General features: G+C 41.7%; 1 protein-coding gene across 10 annotated transcripts in view; it reads left to right on the plus strand.

Annotated features, from left to right (window-relative positions):
• PXK (PX domain containing serine/threonine kinase like) overlaps positions 1-19,004 on the plus strand; it is a 33,846-nt gene that overhangs the window by 5,809 nt on the left and 9,033 nt on the right. For all 10 annotated transcript variants that reach the window (XM_048957912.1, XM_048957902.1, XM_048957903.1 and 7 more), the window contains exons 2-14: positions 4,420-4,470; positions 5,135-5,182; positions 8,963-9,149; positions 11,011-11,088; positions 11,237-11,310; positions 11,856-11,930; positions 13,066-13,170; positions 13,329-13,430; positions 14,228-14,389; positions 15,223-15,340; positions 15,777-15,855; positions 17,821-17,869; positions 18,632-18,709. In XM_048957912.1, coding sequence (XP_048813869.1) covers positions 9,011-9,149; positions 11,011-11,088; positions 11,237-11,310; positions 11,856-11,930; positions 13,066-13,170; positions 13,329-13,430; positions 14,228-14,389; positions 15,223-15,340; positions 15,777-15,855; positions 17,821-17,869; positions 18,632-18,709 — 1,059 coding nt within the window. In that variant the 5' untranslated portion in view covers positions 4,420-4,470; positions 5,135-5,182; positions 8,963-9,010. The remainder of the gene's footprint in view (positions 1-4,419; positions 4,471-5,134; positions 5,183-8,962; positions 9,150-11,010; positions 11,089-11,236; positions 11,311-11,855; positions 11,931-13,065; positions 13,171-13,328; positions 13,431-14,227; positions 14,390-15,222; positions 15,341-15,776; positions 15,856-17,820; positions 17,870-18,631; positions 18,710-19,004) is intronic.

The following is a 19,004-nucleotide window of genomic DNA, read 5'->3' on the forward strand; positions in this document are numbered from 1 at the left end:
GTTGACCTCTTGTTGAGAATGAGAGTGGTTTCATCACAGATTATTTAGAGTATTCCAACCTTATGGTTTCCAGTAGTGAACGTGCTGAGTGAGAATGGCATCTGCATGGGCTGCAGGCAGAATATTGCCTCCTTAGAGATCCTGCAGTGTAACCTTTGTTGAGTGCTGAGTCTTTCCCAAGCAGTACAATGCATTTCCCTTCCTGACAGTGCAGCACATTGGATGCCCTTGTTTCTCTTGTTGCTCCCCAGAGCTTTCCTTGCTCAGTACATTTCATGATGTGTAAACGCGTGTCCTATTTTTCCTGTAGTCGTCCTACTTCATTGCCGTCCTTTTTGAGCAGCTCACACTGCCACAAAGCCACACAGCCACCGTGGAACTGTGTGACATCCCCAGACACGTGCAGTGCAGGTAAGCATCACTGCTGCAGCATCAGAGGGGCTGGGAGCAGTGAGTGCTGTGGGGAAGGAGGACTCTGCCCGCAGGGAGTGCTGAGCTGAGCAGTTTGCCTCGTTTGGTTGCTGCTTTTCACATGGGGGATTTTCTAAGTAAACATTTAAAAGATCTTATTAGAAATAGTTTCAGTGCAGCATACTTACGCAGGGATTGCGTTCATGCTTCATTAGGCATTCCTCTCTTTAATGCTCACAAAATAAAGCTCTTTCAAACTTGCAGTTGATGTGATCTGAAGGTGACCTGGATCCCTGTAGTGGTTGGCTTTTCAAGCCTGTTGGATTACAAGATGTAGAGCAGAAATCTGTGAAATAGGCTGACTGTCCTGAGCCAGAAATTTGGAGATGATTTTCGTGGGAAAACAGACCATATTACCCAGTATTGGCCAGGGAGGTTCTACTTTTAATGATATGAACTTTTAATGATATGAGAATGATATGAACATTGCACTATTTGTTTTTTTCTGATTTCATCTCTGCAAAAGCCTTCTCTTCCATTTGCTTTCTGTTTATGAAGTAGGAAAGATGATAAACAACAGTGTTAAACATTTTGACGTGTTGGGGTCACACGGCTTTCCCTTCTCCCTGCACTGTTTTCCTCTTTCTTGTTTAGCAGAGCAGCAGGAAATGATCCTATAGGTAAAAGTGCTTTGCTTGGCATCTTTAAGCGTGTGTGTAAATATGTGTATTGAACTGCTGGCAGACTGAACTGGTGGCAGGAACTGGCTCAGCAGTGCTGAGCAAAGCAGTGGACATTCAGACCTGACTGCATGGGATCCGGGGTTGGGGTTAGAGGAGAGGGTCTGTGTTGGACCCACGTGTCATTGCTGTCGTGTGGGGTTGTTCCAAGAGCCAGGGCCTGTCTGTGCCAACTGGCAATCTCTGTGAAGTCCCTTGGTAAACTGAGTCCTGGAAAAAATGTTGAGCTGTTCATGTAGGAGTGAAGACATCGTGGGAATTTCTGCGTGACTCGAGGGAAAGTGCAGCTAATTTAGGCCTTGATGAGCCTGGCTTTAAATACCCAGCATGTTCAGCAGGACTGGGCTTAGTTGGTAGCCTTCTCCAAAACCTGGTCTATCGGGTTTGTCTATCCTATACGATGCAGCCAAACAGTGTGTCTGTCTTGCTACACTTGCATTTTTTCCTGTGGGCACAGTCTCTGTCCCACTGACATCAGACCGACTCAGTCTAAAATTGTTGGAAATCATTATTTTTTCTGCGCAGAATTTGACACCTTTTGTGTGCTGAGGCGTTTTCCTTGCAGAGCTGGAAGCTCTTTTTTGGCCCTATGGACACGGTGCTGGTTGGGATCCCACAACAAGCTCATCACTGCACTGAGGCAACTTCTGTAAAACTCAGCATGCCATGCTCTGCTGGGCGCGTGTGACTGGGGCAGTGCTGGCAGTGGGGCTGTCTTGCTTATTATGGCTTCTCTACTGTAGCTATGCTTGGACTGTTGGTCACGTCAGCTGTGGCAAACAAGACAGAAGATCATTCAGGTGTTGTCATTGGTTGCATTGGCCAAGTGGTGCTGAGTGCCAGTTCTTCATTGCCTTCAGCACTGATGGAGGAGCGTGCTGGGACCTGCTTTCTCAGCACAGAGCTAACAGCTGCTTCTACACAGCGATGCTCTCTTGTTGTACAGCGTAAACGAGGTGCTCCATTAATGCTTGAGGGCACCCAAGCAGAACTGGATGGGAGAACACTGTGGAAAAAATAGCTGTGTCCCCATCATGTTTTTGTAATACAGTCTTCCTGTGAAAATGAGATCTGAGCGCAGGGAAGGAAATGAGAGCTGTTTATCACCGTGCTGTGCAGCAGAGATGGCTGTGGTATTGATCGGAGCAGCGGTGTGTGCAGGATGCTCTGACAGTCAGTTAATGAATGGTGTGCTCTGCTGTCCTGAGTGCCTCGTGGAGTACAGCAGGGAAGGTTAATTGCTGGGTAACGAGGGATTGGGCAATGATTCTGCTGCTTTCAAAATACTAGAAGAGATGAATGACTGAGCGTGGTGAATCATCCCTGATGTGGGTTTTTTTGGAGAAATAGCCAATGTTCCTTCGAGACTTGCTGAATAAGCAGTTGCTGCATTTTTTGGCAGCGAGTGAAACAATCTCTTCCTACTTCCCAAAATGCAGTAACAGCCACAAAATAGGGAAAGTCGAGGAAAGTTAACTTTAGTTGTGGATCCTGGTTTCCATGCGTCCATTTCCACATGTCCGCATGTCACAGAATTTCCAAATGTGATTCTGCTGGTTGAGGTGGAATTGACTCTGGGATTTTGTTACCACTTGTGAAGGTTTGTGCTTCCTGTTTTGCAGGAAAATGATGGTAATGTCAAATGAGTAATAGGAGAGAATATGGGGAGCACATAAGTGTGACTTGCTGAATATGGGCACTTTAATTCTAGTATCAAAGTTACACGCTTTGGTTTGTGACATCTTGGATTTCATAGACTCATCAAAGTTGGAGAAGACATCTGGGATCATTTAGTTCCAGCCCAGCCCCACCGTGCCCATGGCTGCATCCCTCAGTGCCACATCTCCATGGTTCTCAGACACCTCCGGGGCACTGAGTGCCCACCTCCATTTCTGTCACTTCCATCTCAGCTGCTGGAATACTGAGCATTTTACATGGCTTTGGTTTTCATGCTTCCTGGTCTTGAATTTGTTCTCAGGATGTGTGGTTCAAAATTGCAATTTGATAGCTGTTGCTGATAAAGGGGATTTTAAATGAGTTTGAGAAAATGAAATAAATAGCATTCTTGCCTGAGCAGCACTGTGCTTTGGAAGAAAAGCCCAGTAAATAAATCCTGGATTAGTTGAGGCTGATAGATGGGATTCTCTGGTACATTTTTGTTCTTCAGTCCTCAAGCCTTTACCTTGGTTTCATTTAGAAGAATTAGTTCTGTGTGCTCTCAGAGGCAGCTCCCAAAACCAGAAGATGTTTCATTGTATCTGAAAGAGGTTAATTACTCATAAATGCCCATCTTGAATTGCTAACTGCAAACTAAATGTGTAACACTGCCTGGATCAAGCCCTTGAATGAATGATGTGTTCAGTATGCAGGTAGAGGCCAGATGTGTAGATGCAGTTATTTTTACATATTAGACAACTTGGCCATAAAAACTCAAGGTGATGGAAGTGCCTTTGTTTTTTTCCTTATTTCTTCATTGCTTACTCATGGTAATTTGGAATGCATCATTGATTTTAATATCTGAAGAAACTGTAGGGCATGATGCTCTGCTCTGGCCTTTCTGTTTCTGCAACACTGAAGTTGGAAGATCACTCAGCACTCGCATGAAGAATGTTTGAAAGCTTGTAGTGGGGTGAGAGAAGTCGTGGAACCTGAATAGCAAACGGTTCAGCATGTGAGGTGTGTGTGCTGCAGGCGGCGGCTGGCAGGGCGCTCACACACCGCTTGGCACAAGGGCAGAGAGGTGTGCTTTATGAATGTAATTGAGGTGGAAGGATGATCAGTCGTTGAAATCTGAAGGAGGTCGGCTATATCTGCATATTTAATGTATAAATAGGTAGCATTAAGTTTGCCCTAGAAATGAAGGATTGCCATCTTGAGGAACTGGTGCGTTGGAGTTATGCGTACTGTTGTGGTGACCTTTTTCACACTGAACTGATGAGAAGTTGGGCAGCTGATGGGGTGGCGGTGGGTCCTGTGGTGGTTGAGACAGTAATTCTCCAGGACCAGAGGCTGGATTTCTCATTGTTGAGAGAGCTCTTTCCCTAAGTGAGGGACAGTGTTGAGTGCTTCATTCCACAAGCTCTTGGACCTCTGCATAGCAGAGGGGGGGCAGCTGGCCATGGGTCTTCACCTTGAAGCTGAAAATCTGGATCTGGATTTTCTGCTTCTGAGCGTTTCCTAACTGGGATGTGGTCACACTTGGAGCCGTATCTAATAACGTTGTTCAGCTCATTAGTTCTTGTTCCTAACCACTTTTTTCTTTCACTAGGAATACATAATCCGTGTTCAGAGAGGAGTTTCAGCGGAAAACAGTTGGCAGGTAATTTCTTAAACTCCGGTTCATGAACCATGATGCCTCTCAGGAAGAATCTGAAGCTCTTTCTAGCTTCTGAAATGTGAACTGCAGAGGGAAATAGTGATTTAAATTGAGAACATGAAGTATTTGAATGCTCAAAAGCTGAGACAGTGTTATTGCCAGCTGCAGAAGGCTCTGCTGATAGAATGTCTCAGGAAAACAGGAAAAGTCTCTGTCATGGTGTGATTACTGTACATTGGTACGGCTGTCATTTTTAATTCAAATACCAGTTTGCCTTCCTCAGTACTAAAATCACAGCCATGCTAACGCACAGCCAGTAAAACCTAGAAGTAGAGATGAAGGTGGTCATGAAAAGTTATTGCTTCTCATACAGCTCTAATATAGCAGAAGTACACTGTTTGCAGGCAGCCGCTGACAAATATTTTTGGGAAAGCTGTTTGGAACAATATTCAGACCTGCATCTCTATTCTGGTCAAGATGTCATTGAAAGCTCTTTTCTGTGCTCTGGCAGCACATCATACATCCAGAAGTCACACGTTTGTACAGAAATGGCTAAAAGATGAAGAGAGTTACAGATGGGAAATGCTTCTCTCCAATGGGTGGAATAAGGGTAAATGGGTAATGAGAAAAGTGATGTGTTTCCTCAGCTCATCTTTCTATCTTGCAGATTGTGAGGCGATACAGTGACTTCGACTTGCTTAATAATAGCTTGCAGGTAACTTCTACCCCGATACATGAATATAAAACATCAGTTGAAATGATACGTGTATGACATGGCTTGTGATGGTTTTGTGTGTTACAGTAAAGAAAAAGATAGAGACTTGCATAGCTGTAAACTGATTTCAAGTGTAACTCAAATATATGCTTTTCACTCTCAGTTTTTCTCTTGTAAAATTTAAATTATAATTTCAGCATCAGTAGCACCCATTTACATAGAAATGGTGGAGACTGGCAGACAGTGAATCTGTCCCTTCAGTACTGCAGCTCGTTCCGGTTTGGCGTGTTATTATTTGTTCCCCCTTTGATTTGAGGAAAGCCAAGGCACATACCAACCTTATAAACTCAGCACTGAAGTGCTATGTGTCTCATTATTTATATTGGTCTAAAAGCACTTCCAGATGCTGCTTATCATGTGATGGATTTCTGTATCTCTGGGAAGTGTTCCTTAGTTAAACACTGGACTTACTGTGTGTTTTCTTTTGCTTTTTAGGACAATTATTTCTTTTTAGTTGGTGTGGGAAAAAGCAGGGACATGAGTGTGTTTGGGAGAAGGGGGGTGAGCTGGCATCTCCAGGAGTGAAACTTGTCACTTGGGATTTCCATAGGACTGGGGAAGCCAAATAAAAAGTGACACTGTGATTTGAGGGTGGATTTGTGTGACTGATTGCCCCCCATCATCAGGAGCTGAATACCGGTTTTGCTCCCTTCCTCACCCCCACCAGATCAGATCAGCTGTCTGCTAGGTGAGCCTCCTTGAGCAAAACCATGTTGGGGAGTTGAGTTGTGTACTCTGATAGGATGGGAATCATTTGAAGCAGATTAGAAGGTAGATAGGGGGGCTAATTGGTTGTAACTCAGTAGATGCAATGTGGTTGAGTTGTATAATTATTTTACTGAACACACAGCAGCACACAGTAACTCTTGTCATGACCTAGAAACTTACGTGATGTGCTGAATAAATGCAGTACAAAGGTGTCTTCTGCTCCAAAGGAATCCAAGGGTGAAGATTAGATAAGCACCCATGGGAGCACGAGGAAATGAAGTGGTGCTGGTCAGCACAGTGAGCATACAGTGCTCATTGGAGTCTTCACCATTGCCAAGTTTTGGTGGAGATGGCAGAGAACCAATTTTGAGAAGGCTTTAGAGAGATGGAGAGTTCTTTTTTCAATCTTCTACAACAAGTTCCTCTTAACTGGGGGGACAGAATGTTAAGGTGTTACAGGGCTTTGTTACCTTGAGCCAAGTCTATTGGAAAAGGCACTGGGCATTTGACTTCAAATTTAGGTGGAAGGTGTGATAAGCAAAGGTAAATAGCTTACATGTGTTGCAGTAAAGAAAGAGGCCTTTGTATCTGAGGCAGAGGTGAATGATAACAGTGAAGGTCTCTGGGAATTATTTGGTAGAACTTGCGGTATGGGCCAAGGAGGAATTTGAAATGAGGGAAAGAGTCTGCAGTGACAAGGTACTGAGATCTGGGACAACAGCATCAGCTCCTTGGATGATTAGAAAAGATCAAAATGAATCATCAGGACATTCCCCTCTAAGTTAGATATAATGATATGTAGAGGGCAGCTAAATTAATAGCTCATCTTCATTAGCTCTTCATTTCCTTCAGTGAAAACTACTGCACACGCCCTCAGTCTCCAGCTCCTGCTTTTTTCTGCTTTTATAGACTGGAAAGCAAAGATGCATCTCTGCTTGGAGAAAAGCCTTTTCTGGCTGCTGTAGAGCCACTGCCTGAGGTGTCATCTTCAGCCCAGCAGAGGTGAATTTAGAGCCTTTACCAAGGTTGCAGAGCTCTGCTTCTGTCAGCCACCAGTGCTCCTTCAGACAGGGCTTGGGAGATGGCAGACAATAGGTGATGAGAAGCATGTTAAATTGCAGTTTTCCCCTGCTGTTCTGTTCTTAAGGTTTTTTATAAATTGCATAGATTGCTCTGAGGTGCTGGCGCTGAGGTTTTCTGATCCATTAAGACATGCAGCATTCCTCAGTTCTTTCCATCCAGAACTGTAAGCAACAGTATTTCATCAAAGTCCTCAGGTCCCATGACTTGTTAAACAATGTAAACTCTCATCTTGTGCACGGTGAGATTGATTAAAACAACAACAAAAGAAACTAAAACCTCCAGACTCCAAAAACAGTAAAAAAAAATGAAGTGAACACTGGGTACAGGATTTACAGCAAGATGCCTGGCTTTCGTGAAGCATTTTATTGCAGCTTTTGAGCAGGCTGGGGCTTGAAGATAAGAAAAGTTCCTGGTTCTGCTGTAGCACAGCCCATCCAGAGCCACTGTGTGCTGGGAAGGTCAGGACCTCTGCGAGGTGGGGGCAGTGGTGGTGTTCTCACCGTGCTCTGGGTTTTGGAGATAAGTACAAAAACCTGGGGGGTGAACACTGCTTTCTGCTGAAAAACAGCAGATGTGAGGTTTATTGGAGGGGGGAAAGGAGTAATAGTCTGAAAACTTGTGAACTCAGGTCCTTTTCTCTCTGATGGTAGCTAGCTGTCAGGTCAAGAAGATAAAGGTGATTATGACTGGACGTGCTTTTCAAGTGAGTAATGTCAAAAATGCATTTAGTTTCTACTTAGAAGCTCTGTTGAATTGAAGGAGCGGTCTGCCAAATGCGGGCCTTGCATGCCTGTGGTGTTAGAGCTGATTTGGAGAATTGCAGGTTGTAAGTGATGCATTGTTGCTCTGGGGTTTATTCCCAGATGTTTTTTTGCTTTCCCCAAGGGTGTGTAAAAGAACTATAATGAAAGATCAGTGGACAGGACGATTTGGGTTAACATCTGCAATATAGACATAGTTGTCGTTCTTTTTCAGGCTGTGGTTTGTAGTCAGAGCCAGAGGCAGCACCAGGGTTTGATGGGGGGAAGCAACTCATGGGTTCAGAAGGAGGAAGAAAAAAGGAAAGAGATTGCTGCCTCTGCCACAGTTGGTTGAACTGATCCTTCCTCTCTCCACTGATTGAAATGAGGATTGTTCAAGCCCCCCCACCTTCCTCTGAGTGACTTGTTTGCTTTGCAAGTGGGGTTACTGCACAGAGTGTAATTGATTGCTGTGATGCACGTTTCTAAAAGATAACTCCCGTGGAGACTCTGCACACCCCGGGCAGGTGCTTAGATCTGCAGGACAGTTATGTGTTAGCAGTGTCAAACATTGATTGTGGCTATTCATGTGATGTAATTAAATATAAGCAGTGTGCAGCCTGCGTTTGTTTTCTAATGATGATCTCTCTGATCTCACCCACTTAACGCTTTGGGCAACTTTGGAAAAGTTGCACTGTATCTGAAATTACAGATTTGATATACTGAAATAAGGGCTTTAAGCTACCCATAAAAGCAGTGGAGGCAAGAGGAAAGTTGTTAATCTGTACTTCTTTAGATAAAAAAACACAAATCTTGCCAGGAGAAAATGATAAGGTGTGTGCACAAAGGTATGTAATAGCATTTGGCTGAAATGTAGCCATTTGGAGTCTGAAAGCTCTGTGCTGTGATCTTAAATGCACGACTCTCCAGCAAAAATTGGTCTTGCATTTTCAGCGTTGTTCCATTTATGAAGCTCTTCACACTGGGATGCAGTGTGCACAGCTATTGTCTGACTGCCTCTCCCTGATAACAGTACTTTGAAACAAAATATAGGAGCTTACATACATACAGTGTGGAAAGAATTATCTGGTAGTCAGCTCGCTGCTAGGAGTCTTACTTTCTGTGCTGTTAGTTTACATCCCCGAGGCACTTTAAGAGCACCGTTAGTAATTTTTCTTCTCTGTTTAAGATCTCATCTCTAAGTCTACCTCTTCCTCCAAAAAAACTGATTGGAAACATGGAGCGTGAATTCATAGCAGAAAGACAGAAAGGACTGCAGGCCTATCTCGATGTGATTACTTCCCATCACATACTGTCTAACTGTGAACTGGTAAAAAAGTTCTTGGATCCAAACAGCTATTCTGTAAACTACACTGGTAAGTGGGGAACTGTAAAACCGCATTACAGCTTCACTGCAGCATGTGTGCGTGTCTTCCAGCCGTGCTGGTGGGGATTTACACTGAAGCATGTTGCAGCAGAGGGAGGGGGGAGCAACCATCACAACCATCGCATATCATCACAGGCACAGTATAGCAGTGTTTGCCCAGGTCTGTGGATGAGTCGTGCTGTGACAGCCAAATCCAGGTGTTTAAATTAACATCTATATAATCTGAACCTGAGGGGGGGGGAGGAAATGAAACTGAAATGTGTTTTCGCAGTTGGTGAATGGGAGGATTGGTGTCTGGAAGTTATTTATCAGTGGTAAACCAGCTGGTCAGTTCTGCAGGTTGCTCTCACCGCTGCTCTTCTGAACACAGAATCTCGCAGTCGTAAGGGTTCTTATATGTTTCAAATCAACAGAAACAGCTGCTGTCATCTTGTCTAGCTCTCACTGCCAGTTAGGGCTGCAATATTTCGTAGAACTAATTGTCTGAGATATGTTTGATGTTTTTTCAAGGCTTGAGCGAAAGCCTTCCTCCCCCCTCACGTGGAAAATCACTGCAGCCCTTCAAATGATACCTCAGTGATCAGTTCTCTTCATTATTAAATGTCTCTCCTTTAATTTTCTCTGGCTTCGGCCACTGGAAACTGCTAGAATTTGTCTGATAGACCGAAAAACTTCCTCTTCATGAAACCCATCCGTAGATTTACTTCACAGGCAGACTGACTCTTTGCAGAATGCAAAGCTTGTTTTCATAAAAGCACAGCCTGCTCAAGCAGGAACTTACTGCTTCCTTTTTACTTGTCTTTTTGCTCTCCCTTTATGTAACATTCTGTTTTCAACTTCAAAGTGCAAAGAACATTTCCCGAATGCTTATGATAAGCCGTGGAGGAGATGTAAATTGTTAGTAACTCTAAGGATGCAGTTTGTCTGGCTAATGCTGAGCAAGCAGTTTGAATCCTGTAGGAGATACAGTGACTTCTGTGTTAATTCTGAGTGCTTTCATCAAGACTATTTTTCCTTCTGCAAGTTGCAGGGAGGTTAAGTAGCAGTGAGGTGGCTGCCTGTGGTCTTTGGAGACAACATCAGCGTGTCATCTTTTAATATAGCAGAGAGCTGACATTTAGTGCACTGTTCCATTTTTCTTAGCATATTTTTAGATTGAGAAGTTCATGTGCAGAAAAATATGGTGCATTCTTACCTTTTTGTTGTGCTCCTAAGCCAAGATAAGCTGTGTTTGAGAAAACTCCTTGCTGGCATGATTCCCTTTCTGCACTTGTTGTCATCACTTCTCACAGATTTCTCCTCCAATGTGCTCATGAATACACTGGTTGTATTCTCAGCTGTGGGAGAGCTCAGTAAACAGAAGTGTGTCCTTTCCTTTTTCTTTTCCTTTTCTTTTATCTTTTTATCTTTTTTTCCCTTTTTCCTTTCTTTTCCTCTCAGAAATGCATATTGGATCACAATAGCTAGAAAAATATCTTATTAAATGTACAGTAAGGAGGTTTACAAGGTAGCACTTCTATAGGTATGGCGAAAACATTTTCTGATCTACTGTAGGGTGTTCTGTGTGTGAGAAGTCTTTGCTATGAGCATTAGATTTAGACTTGGGAATGTAGATGTAGTAGAAATAGAATGCAAACTCAGTAGGCCATGCTTTCTGAAGGCAGTGCTTTCTGTTTTCTCTGTGGATTTGAGTTCTCAGGTTATAAATGCAAATGCCTTCTAAGTGTGGTTTTATCTGATTTCCTTTTAAAGTGATTTTGCTGACTGAGTCTGAAATCCCGCAGGCTTGAACCTTACCTTAACAATGTAAAAATCACATTAAATGGTCTCTTATTTTTTTTTCTCCCCAGAAATTGCCTTACAGCATGTTTCAATGTTCTTCCGATCAGAGCCAAAGTGGGAGGTAGTAGAACCATTAAAAGATATAGGTAAGAAGAGCATGTATGCACAAAAGCTTGCTGTGTTTTTTCCAATGAGTTGTCATAATCTATTGTTGCTTACAAACTTTGTCCTGCATGTAGGCCATGTGATTTAGCAGGGCTTTAATTAAAACTGGTGATGACTCTTTTCTTGCAGGTTGGCGAATACGTAAGAAATATTTTTTAATGAAGGTAAAGAATCAACCAAAGGAACGGCTGATGTTAAGCTGGGTACGTGTCCTTTCGTCTTATTCTCAAGTCTTTCATAATGAACTTGCCTTATTTCACTTATATTGGCTACCAGATAGGAGTGACAGCCAGTGTTAAGAGTTCAGGCTCTGAAGGCCTTGAGCCATCATGTAGGTGCGTGATGTGGAAACTTCTTTGTGAGATTTGCTGAAGGGTGGATATTGCTGAAGCCTGCAGTGGAAGGGAAGATGGTTTTGGTACAGAAGAAGGTGGAGATTGATGCTTTATTCGTTCACAGTCCGCACAGTCCCTCAGTTGGGGCTTGGCAAAGTTCATTCAGTGGTAGCAATACGGATCAGCTACCAGGGAGGAAGCAGGCAATAAGACATACTGTCAGATGTTTTGTATTGTGAAACCATGACCTTATGCAGCCTTCTAATTTTTTTTTTTTCCACGTAGAATTTCCTTCCTTGCACTTCAAAATATATTTTGAAGCATTTGCCTTCATTTATAAGAGCAGAATATAGATCAAATGTTATGGAATGTAACATCAATTGTGATACCTTTCTTTTCCTATTTATTTTTAGGCTGATCTTGGCCCTGATAAATACTTGTCTGACAAAGACTTACAGTATGCTGTGAAACTTCTTTCTTCCTGTTCTGTGAGTATTAGTTGAAGACCTTTCAATTATTCCAGCACAAAATAAGTGGTTGCAAAGGCTGATCTTGCACGTAGTCTAGTAGACATGATTTATAATTTCAGAGTTGCTTTCATTTAAAGGTGTGTGAACTTTTTAATTAAGTTTCCCACACAGTGTGAAGTAACATATTCTCAGCACAAATAATAATCCTGCTGAATTGTTGCAGGGCTTTCGGAGTTGTGGCTAATTGTATTCTTCTCTTCTGGTGCTGTACTGTGAGATCACGTGCTTTTATTTCATTTTCTCAACGCTTTCAGGCTGTTGGGATATTTTTCTAACCAGAATACTGGGAACATTCTTGGGCAGCAGAGGAATGAGTGTCATTATTTTTTCAGATCTTTAGACAGAAACATCATGTTAGAGGTACAGGGCCAGATTATGAAACTCCCATGTTAAGAATCCAGCAGGCATCTCTGAAAAACTGGACTGGCTGAAAATAATGGAATTTCAGATGGGTAAACCTCTGTGTGCTGTCCAGAAACCTGGAAGATGCCCACACTAGAAGGGGCAACAAAGCTTTTAACTCCAAAACAATCTGAAGCTGATGCATTAAAATAAGATATGAATGAGAAGTCTTTTCCTAACTAGCAATTTCAGTTGGTGTATGTGTTGCACGTGTTATGTATTTCAACATGTACTTCTCATTTGGTTTCACAGTGTTGCTGGAAGTCGTTACAATGATTTCTAAAGACATGGAACTGTTACAACAATTGTTACTGCTGGGTTTTCTTGTCTGCCATAATTGTATAAACCCTGAATAAATTAATTAGCTTAGCATGGCTTAAACCTGCAGTAAAGCTGCTCACGCACTGAGGGTTAATTGAGATGGATTCTTCATTTATCTAAACCACCAGTCTTTTTTCTTTTTTTAATAAAAAACAGAATGGATTTTTCTTGATTCTATGTGAATGTTTAACAGTGTTCTTGTGGAGTTTGCATTTACTTTAAGTGAATAACCAGAGCAAATGTCACTGGCAGAATCCATTTTATTGCTTACAGCACGATTCAGACAGATCTTATCTTTCTCGTGAATCAAGAAGAAATGAATTACAGGATCTGTCACCTGAAACTTACCTACAGTTTCTTCTTTTGGTAGCATCCCTATATTTACAAAGTCACTTTTGCCACCGCCAGTGAATCTTCAGCACTGGTTATTAGACCATTCAATGAAAAAGGGACGCTAAAGGACCTGATTTATAAGGTAATGTCTTCTCTTTTCCCCCACCTCAAATGGTTGAATATTTGTTGGAACGTCCATAGTGTGTCTTTTCTGAAGCTGTTACCCTCTATTGCTAGGCGAACTAAGACAATTCCTGGCTTTTCTGAGCCTGATGCTTCATGTGTGTCATTCTTTTAAAGGCCAGACCAAAAGATCCCTTCCTGAAGAAGTATTGCAATCCTAAGAAAATTCAAGGTCTCGAACTTCAACAGATAAAGACATATGGAAGACAGATACTAGAGGTATTTTTTTCTTTCTTTATCATACTTTATTTATACAAAGGTTTTTGTGGTGGCTTTTTTTTCTTTTTTTTTTTAATTCAGTAGTGTTTGTTTGCTTGTTTTTATGTTTTGGTGTTGGTTTTTTTGTGTTTTTTTTTTTTTTAGCACAACAATGTTACTAGAAAAAATAGGCAAACTTTTTTGTGCAGGCAAGATTCCTTTGGCAGCAGACTTCAAAGTTAAATGTAAATTGAGCTGAACTGCTAGGAGCTGAATTTAGATACGTATGAGGCCTGTTCTGACTGATGGGGAAAAAAAGGAAAGAAAAAATAACAAGGCAGCTATTATATGTGCAGCTGAGGTGGGAGAGAGGTGCTAATGTTTCAGAAAATTAGTTTAGCTGACTTCTTTGCATCCCTTTATCCTCACAGAAGTTTTTTCCCGTTGGGGTGAAAGGGAAAGAAGTAATTCATAGCCTATGAAAAATGGGCCACTGAGTCATTGTCACTGAATGTGCGGGCTTTTAAACTATGGTATTTGGTAAAACTGTGACTTTTAGTTTCCAGGTCTCTTTGGGAAGTGTCTTTGAGCTCTGAGCATAGCATCAGCTGTGTGCTCTCTGAGAAATGTTACCAGTGAAATAGCAATGGATAGAATGGATAGTCAGCCAAAGGTGGAGTAGATAGAAGATCAAGTTTAGCAGGAGTTGCAAACCAGAGGCCTCACTTGTTCTGTGTCTGCTTTTGTATTGGAGCATCTGAGATCTTGAGATCACCAGGGCATCTTGTGACCATGCTTCTGTCTTGGATTTTTTTCAGGTATTGAAATTCTTGCATGAGAAGGGATTTCCGTATGGCCATCTTCACTCTGGCAATGTAGTGCTGGATGGGGACACGTGCAAGTTGCTGGATCTGGAAAATTCCTTGTTGGGACTTCCATCCTTTTATCGATCGTACTTTTCACAGTTTCGAAAAATTAATGTAAGTTTCAGAAAATGAATGTCCCTTACTCTGACACCTCCCTTTATCCTCACCCTGAGATTGTGGAGAACTTGTAGACTCTTAGCTATTAAAAACTACGTTTTGCTTATTTGAAGGGTGCCTATTTATTTTAGGCTTATGCAGCAAAATATGATCTTCCTACAGAGCTATGTAACAAAATTTGCCCTGTTGTAGCCATACAGTCTTTTAGCCAGCATCTTGGCTTGGCTCTTAAATGCTCATTGCAATAAATTAAGTAGAGCATCACAAGACAGCTGCTTGCTGACCTTGCTAAACAAGTTCTACTGTGTTGTCAAAAGAATGATCAAAAGTTCATGGTTAGTCCAAGCTTGCTAGTGCCATCAAAGCTCTAAGCCTCCTCCAGTACAAGAAACCACTTCTGTCTAAACATGATTCAAAAATCTCTGAATTATGCTGTCTGGGAACTTAGCTTGTGCAGCTATTTACCTTTGCTAGGAAAATGTGCTCAGCTCTGATTTGCATCAATATACAGCTCTCCAAACTGCTGTCTGTGAGAAAAAGTTTTCTCCTTACACATTTTTGTAGAACTCCACAGTGCTATCGTGCTTGCATCATCTCTAACTAAAATACACCAGTAACTTCTTTGCTTGGGGTATGAAGATTTCATTTGAGTTTCAAATTGTGCAGGGTTAGACTGTGGTTAGAAACTGAATGGTTCCTCTTTTCAACATTCAAATGCAAGACCACTCTTTTTGCTCATTTGTTAATACATGTTTTAAAAGAAGTTGTGGATAAACTAAACAGTTCTAGCAAGTTGTGTTTTTACTTTTCTTGCTTGTCTTCCTCTACAGACTTTAGAAGGCATTGATGTACATTGCTTTGGGCACTTACTGTATGAAATGACATACGGAAGACCCCCAGATACAATTCCAGTAGACAGCTTCCCTCCTGCACCATCAATGTCTGTTGGTTAGTATACGATCGAGACCGTGGCAGCCTCAGCTTCCTGGCAACTCTCACCTTGTGCTTAAGCAGAAGTGCTCTGAAATAGCAACCTAAAACCTTCACAGCCTGTGCCTGGAAGTGGTTATTTAGTAATTTTTAAAAATAGAAAATGTTCTTCCTCAACTATGTAGCATATAAATATAGACATATTTTTAACTGAATGATAAAACTGTGTGTAGTAATTAGATGTCTGGATCCCCTGGCCTCATGTCTAACATTCTTGAAAAGTTTTTACATGTAACAATAACATTATAATAAAAACCACATGTCATAAAGCTTCATCACCACTTAGTTGGTGGAATACTTAGAGGAACATAATATAAAGTGTCAGACTTTCATTCTAAATTGTTTGCTGTCCTGCAGCGCAGAAATGTGTCCATTCTTATTCTTTCTTTGATAGTGTCTGTGTTGGAATCCATTCTGACTTGTGAAGCTATGAAGAATGGCATGCCAACTGTTTCACGGCTCTTACAGATGCCGTAAGTTTTAATGTGTTTGTTTTATGCTCATGATAATTGTATAACGGGGGAGAATCTTTTTGCTTGATCTTCACTGGAAAGATTTGTTCCTCGTTCTGAGGGCTGTGTAGTGTATCCCAAAAGATGATTTAAAATTGACAGATTTCATAGAAGCCATCACTTAGGAATATGATAGGTACTCACTTAGGATTTCTTTGTCTCTCCGTGTGCTGGAGCGTGGCGCTGTGGTTTCAATTATTCGGCTATTAAAGCAGTGCAGGCATGGTTAAGATTATGTATTGGATCATTTAAATCATTTAGAATAAGGAATCTTTTTGCATGTCCCTTCCAGATCTAGTTCTTTAGGTTTGGCTGTCCATTTACTTACGACATATGGCAAAATAGATTTCTTGCTCTGCTCAGTGGTGACTTTTAGACTGAGTCAGAGTGTTGTGCAGAAGTTCTGTCGGGTTTCTTCCAAGGCTGGCTTACTGAAGCACAGATAGCAGAAAATTTCTTACATACTGTCCTCCTAGTGACACAGCATAGGAGTAAAGGCAGGAATGGAGAAATATTAGCATGTAGAAAGAAAGCAACGTCTGTGCATGGCTGAGCTGGAAATCATACTGTCTGCAGTGCCACCTTTCCTGCAACTGAGAGAAGTATTGCCTGAGAAGTTGTTGACTGTCACCATGCTGTGACATGTCATCAGCAAGCTGAGAATAGAATCACAGTTCCTGATGGGCTTGCTTTTTCTTACTATGAGATGCTAGAATCATGACCTCATAAATGACAAGATTACCCATACTCAAATCTGGGGCTGATCTTGCAGCATACAAATTGCTGTGCCTTCAGAGCAAGCACCGAGAGTTGTCCCCTGGTTGGGAGGAGTGCCTGCAGTTGTGTCTCAGCCTCCTGTTCCTTCTACTCCATCCTTCCTCTACCCTTGAAGGAAGAAGGAGATAGAGAATAGAATGTAAGGAGTGGAGAAATTCTGTCAGAAAGCTGAATACAGGAAGAGATAGGTGTTAAAGGATGTTGAACAAACAGTCCGTGCCCAGCCGTATCTGATATGTAGGATATTGTATGACTTTTCCTTCATACCCATACTCTTCACAGAAATGTTCATCATGTTGTGCAATGCAAAGAATGCAATTTAAGTATTTATTAAGCTGTTCTATATAAAATATGAGCTTACTTGACTTTGCAAGGATATGTAATCAGAAAGGGTCAGAAAATTGCTCTGTGTACAAGGGTGAGCCTTTTTTTTTTCTGTTACTTTAATTTGATTTATTTCAGAATTATTCTTGGACTACTGATCTTATAAACTTGATTCTAGGTTTGAATTTGTTCTGTCTAGTATGGACCTGTGATAATTTTCTGTTGTGAACAGTAACAGGAACCTGTGACTTACTTAACTTGGAGCTGGACTCATGATCTTTTTCTAGGGCAGTTTTCTAGCACATTCTCCAGAACAAAGTACCTGGATATGGACTAATTTATTTTCAAGCTAACATTGCCCTCTAGTGTCTTTATTTTGGATGGAAAATTATTAATCACTTATGCTTTTGCTGATGCCATAAAGGGGAGAGTAAAACTGTCAGCATAGCTGCATAGTCCCTGGCAATCTGTGGTCATTAAAGAGTGTGTGGCTTTAAGGAAAAGGCACTTGTTTGGGGGATGTCCTTCTCTACCTTTGATAATTACAGGCATTCTTTCAGTTTTCAAAATACTGCCTCGAGTCTTGCTAGCTCTGCTGTCAGTAGTGGCTACGTTCTGAGGGGTAAGTGCTACTTACTTTAATGCAGGGCTTGGGAAATAAAGAGCAGTGCATAATAACAGACAGTGAGATGGGGATGAGAACAGAGAAGGGAAAGAAGAGAGACTTAGGTGAACAGTATCAGCAGTGTTCTCTCTGTGCTTCTGCCTGTCTCACAGAAATAATATTCCTTTTTTTTTTTTTCCTTTTTTTCCATCCACTTGCAGATTATTCAGTGATGTCCTGCTAACAAACTCTGAGAAACCACAGTTTAAGGTAGGGTTGAGTGTTGATTTGCTGATGTTTGTGGAAGTGTCAGGTTGTGGCATTAATTGATAATGTGACATTAATTGATAAACAGTAGAGTACAGCTGGCTTTACTTGACTTTTCAGTGAGTCACATCAGTATTTCCATTCCTTTGCTGAATAATACCCAAGAGCATTATATATCAACCCGTAGAATTGGGGCACAGTGTGACCCATGAGTGATTCAGGTGTAGTTGCTGGAGCCAACTTGCATGACTGATCATGGTGCTCTAAATTAGGAACACAGGTAAGCTGCCTGCCTTGCAGTGAAAGGAAGCAAATCACTGAGGCTGGGAGCTGATCTTGCTTGGTGAGATCATTGACACAGTAGCCAGCTTTGGAGCTGGGACTTGTAGGGAGCCATCGTGCTTCCACTGGGGGGAGCTGCCCCAGGGCAATTCAAGTAGAAATGTGCTGAGTGTCTTGTGATTGTCAGACTTATGGCACTTTGGGGATGTGAACAGGATACTGAAGTAGTTAGCTGTCCGTGGTGTTAGAGCATCCCTGCCATTATTCACTGCTTCTTTGTCTAAGCTGTTGGATTGGTTGCTAGGTTTGGAATGGAAAACTGGCATCTAGAGTCCTTTTTCTCCTCCACTATGGGAATAGTGTTAGAAGTTGGATCTTTAAATGTGCAGCATAGTCAGATGAATGGTGAGTTTTGAACAGTGAAGTTGTTTTTCCCTTTATCACATTCTGTTATTTGACTTTTTTTCCTCCGTTCTTTATTAGATTCCTACGAAGCTAAAAGAAGCACTGAAAACGTCCAAGGAATGCATAGAAAAAAGATTAACAGAAGAACAGAAATTGGTAACTTCTGCATTTCTTTACTGTCTTTCCTAGAGACATTCAGTTTCCTCTTATCTCTTCTAAATGTGGAAAGTGAGCTCTTACTTCAGAGTAACAAAGGTTTTCATCAACAGATGTGCTTTCTCAAAAATGTGGTATTGAGCAGCTGTAGAACAGCTGTTGAAGGCATGGAATTACACTCATATTGTGTAGAGTGGTGCAGCTTCACAGGGACTCTTAAAGGATTATCTTAATTGTTCTGTGAGGGTTGAACCCCAAACATATGCTATGTTGAGAACACTTGGGATCTTAACAT

Source organism: Lagopus muta, chromosome 11, assembly GCF_023343835.1.
Source record: "Lagopus muta isolate bLagMut1 chromosome 11, bLagMut1 primary, whole genome shotgun sequence".
Lineage (NCBI taxonomy): Eukaryota > Metazoa > Chordata > Aves > Galliformes > Phasianidae > Lagopus > Lagopus muta.